General features: G+C 35.9%; 1 protein-coding gene across 1 annotated transcript; it reads left to right on the top strand.

Annotated features, from left to right (window-relative positions):
- The first annotated feature begins 148 nt into the window (after positions 1 to 148).
- Positions 149 to 2985, top strand: LOC129580410 (lipid scramblase CLPTM1L). The gene is made up of 8 exons (XM_055470819.1): positions 149 to 566; positions 666 to 864; positions 927 to 1060; positions 1528 to 1813; positions 1901 to 2089; positions 2157 to 2362; positions 2429 to 2669; positions 2776 to 2985. Exons 1-8 carry the CDS (start codon positions 316 to 318, stop codon positions 2890 to 2892), a joined length of 1623 nt encoding a protein of 540 aa, XP_055326794.1. The 5' UTR covers positions 149 to 315; the 3' UTR covers positions 2893 to 2985.
- The last annotated feature ends 5 nt before the right edge of the window (positions 2986 to 2990 follow it).

Below are 2990 nucleotides of genomic sequence, written 5' to 3'. Positions count from 1 at the left end.
CGTCATCATTGTTAAACACACTTGTCATACAGCGGCAATTTGGGCGACTGGAGGTGTTTACTTTGACCTTACAGTTTGTTATCTCTTTAAAGTCGCTTCCAAGTAATTAGAATCATTAGCAAACTAAATGTTCTTACGATAGACATTCAATTAACTGTACTACAGACGCTGAAAATTTGGATCTCACCACAGTTTGTTACTCTTTTCATTCCACACTGAACCGGCTACGTGAAAAGTTGTGCATTTGCCTAATAATGAGTTAAATTTAATTTTTAATTTAAACGAATTGTATAAATAATAAAACAGATACTAAACATGTATCATCCGTCCGTCACCGTGATTCTGGGTGCAATATTTATGATTTATGTGTCCTATTCCGTGTACACGTTATCGCAATTATTCACAACGCTAAAATGTACATCACAACCCTGCTATACAACGATTCTAGCCAAACTACCGAAATTACAATTGAATTTATTCGTGTCGCCGTTATCAAATCCACTGACAAAAGATGTTACCAAAATTGGGGCCATTGACAATTTTGACTACTATAAGGAGTTGAAGCGGTAAGTTTTGTTATGAAAACAATTTTTCTTCGTCTGCTGAAAACTTGTTTCTTTATTTTTTTAATGTACTGAATTGACTTTGTTTCAATTTGTTGACAGGGAGTTCACAGTGGACATTCCAAGGAAAACGTATCGAAACGGTACAATGTATTTGCATTTAGTCTTGGTGAATGACATCGGTGTTGAGTTCGAGTGGAGAAATCTGAAAAGAGAGGGAATGACTGTTGTGCAACGCATACCGCTTACTGATTATATGATTCCAAGACCAGCCACATTCAACCTACTTAATGACAATGAGGTAACAAGCATATTTTGAATGAAAACTTTCATAGGTCGATAAAAATGATTTTGATTCCATAGAAGGAGCCATCAAGCGCATCTGTTGATAAGAAACCTGTGTCGCATTGGAAGCCAAAAATCTATGTTACGATGCTAACCGATCACTTCGATGTATCAAGCGACACTATTCCACCGGAAATGGGTTATATGATGAGGTACAGAAGAAATTTTATATGAAATATTTACCCATACGAATTTGAAAGAGAAATAGTGAATCATATGAACCATTACGATAAAAAAAATTTCCTCAGAGCAATTCTGAAATGAAGCGAAACTGCCTTCGTGGCACTTTGTTCCGCAAGTTAGCTTTGTTTCTCTTGAAATCTAATTCCATGCATGATGCAGTTTGCTTCAAAATATTATCAAAAGCTGGTAAGGAATTCGTATTTTGATGTGTCGATAACACCAATTGATTGGGCAATGGGCACACAAAATACGGTATAAGAATCGAAAAAAAAATTGACTTTTCTTTCGATTTTTGCCTGTGTTGGACCGGCTACATGCAAAGTTTGTATGAAATCCTCGGAGCGCCAGTGGAATTTTTTTCACATCGATTTTTGTACGACAGTCTTTTGTAGCAACGATTCTACGTTTCAATCATTTTTTTTATTATTTTTCATAGAATCACCAAAGAGAGAGACATTCTTCCCATTCTTCAAAATGATTTCCTCAAAACCCGACTGAACGATTTAATTGAGATGAATTCGAATACAACGAAACTACCGCTTACCTTCACCTATTCACCTATCAGCGTCGGCAAACTTCGATTGATCTTACATGTGGAACATGCACTCAGAGCGCTCAAGCAATTCGGTTTCACAAACAAAGACGTGGATGAAGTTAAAGGCATTTTCTCTGAAGCCAATTTGTACCTACTTTGTGGCACCATGTTCATTGGCAGCGTCCATGTGAGTATTTTTACGCCACTGACTGTGACTGTTATTTACATTACAGTTCAGTATCAGTCATTTTAAACTATCTGGTTCATTTTACAGCTTCTGTTCGATTTCCTATCCTTCAAAAATGACATCTCATTTTGGCGGAAGAAGAAGACCTATGTAGGCTTATCGTTAAGAACCACTTTATGGAGAACATTCAGTCAAATTGTCATCTTTTTGTATCTTTTGGATGAGCACACTTCGCTTTTGGTATTGATTCCAGCTGGAATTGCCACGATTATTGAAGTGAGTTGTGCAATTTTTTGACCATGCATAAAGTACTAAATACCTTTATTCGTTTGAACAATTTTAGTTATGGAAATCGAAGAAAATCCTAAAACTTGAACTATCTTGGAGTGGAATTCGAGTAAAATCATCCGCTGAAAACAAATCAATTCAAAAGGCTGAAGCACTTACCAAGGAAATCGACCGAGAGGGAATGCGTTATTTGAGCTATCTTCTGTATCCATTGTGCGTCGCAGGGGCAGTGTATTCATTAATTTATCAACCACACAAAAGGTATGCATTGTCAAAAAAAAAAACTAGATCTTCAAATGACTTAATTTTCGTTTTAATTTCTTTTAGCTGGTATTCTTGGACGCTGAACTCTCTCGTCAATGGCGTGTATGCGTTTGGTTTCTTATTTATGTTGCCGCAATTATTTGTAAATTACAAGTTGAAATCTGTCGCGGCGCTTCCATGGCGTGCCTTTATGTACAAGGCATTTAATACATTTATCGATGACATTTTCGCATTTATCATTACCATGCCCACTGCCCATCGAATCGCATGCTTCCGCGATGACATTGTGTTCCTCATTTATTTGGTAAGAAATTGTTCGAGTCATGTAGCACGTGCTTTGAAATATTTTGATGATTTGAGGTTTATTTAATTATTACTATTTATTTACATGATTTTATGTTCATTTGCAGTATCAACGATGGTTGTATCCAGTGGACAAAAATCGTATGGATGATGGGACTGGAGAATTTACTGAAAACGACTCCACCGAAAGTCTCGATCAAGCAAATTCGAAGAAAAAAAAATAGAATCGCACAATGAATTTACTTTTTTTTAAAATTATGACTAAATAAATTTTAAACCTGATGGATTAATGATAAATCCAATTTTATCAAGTAAAACCAAA

Source organism: Sitodiplosis mosellana, unplaced genomic scaffold (assembly GCF_009176505.1).
Source record: "Sitodiplosis mosellana isolate CC-2019 unplaced genomic scaffold, AAFC_SMos_1.0 Smas_scaffold_1, whole genome shotgun sequence".
Lineage (NCBI taxonomy): Eukaryota > Metazoa > Arthropoda > Insecta > Diptera > Cecidomyiidae > Sitodiplosis > Sitodiplosis mosellana.
Note: the sequence above shows the minus strand (reverse complement) of the source record. Positions and strands in the feature narration are given on the sequence as shown.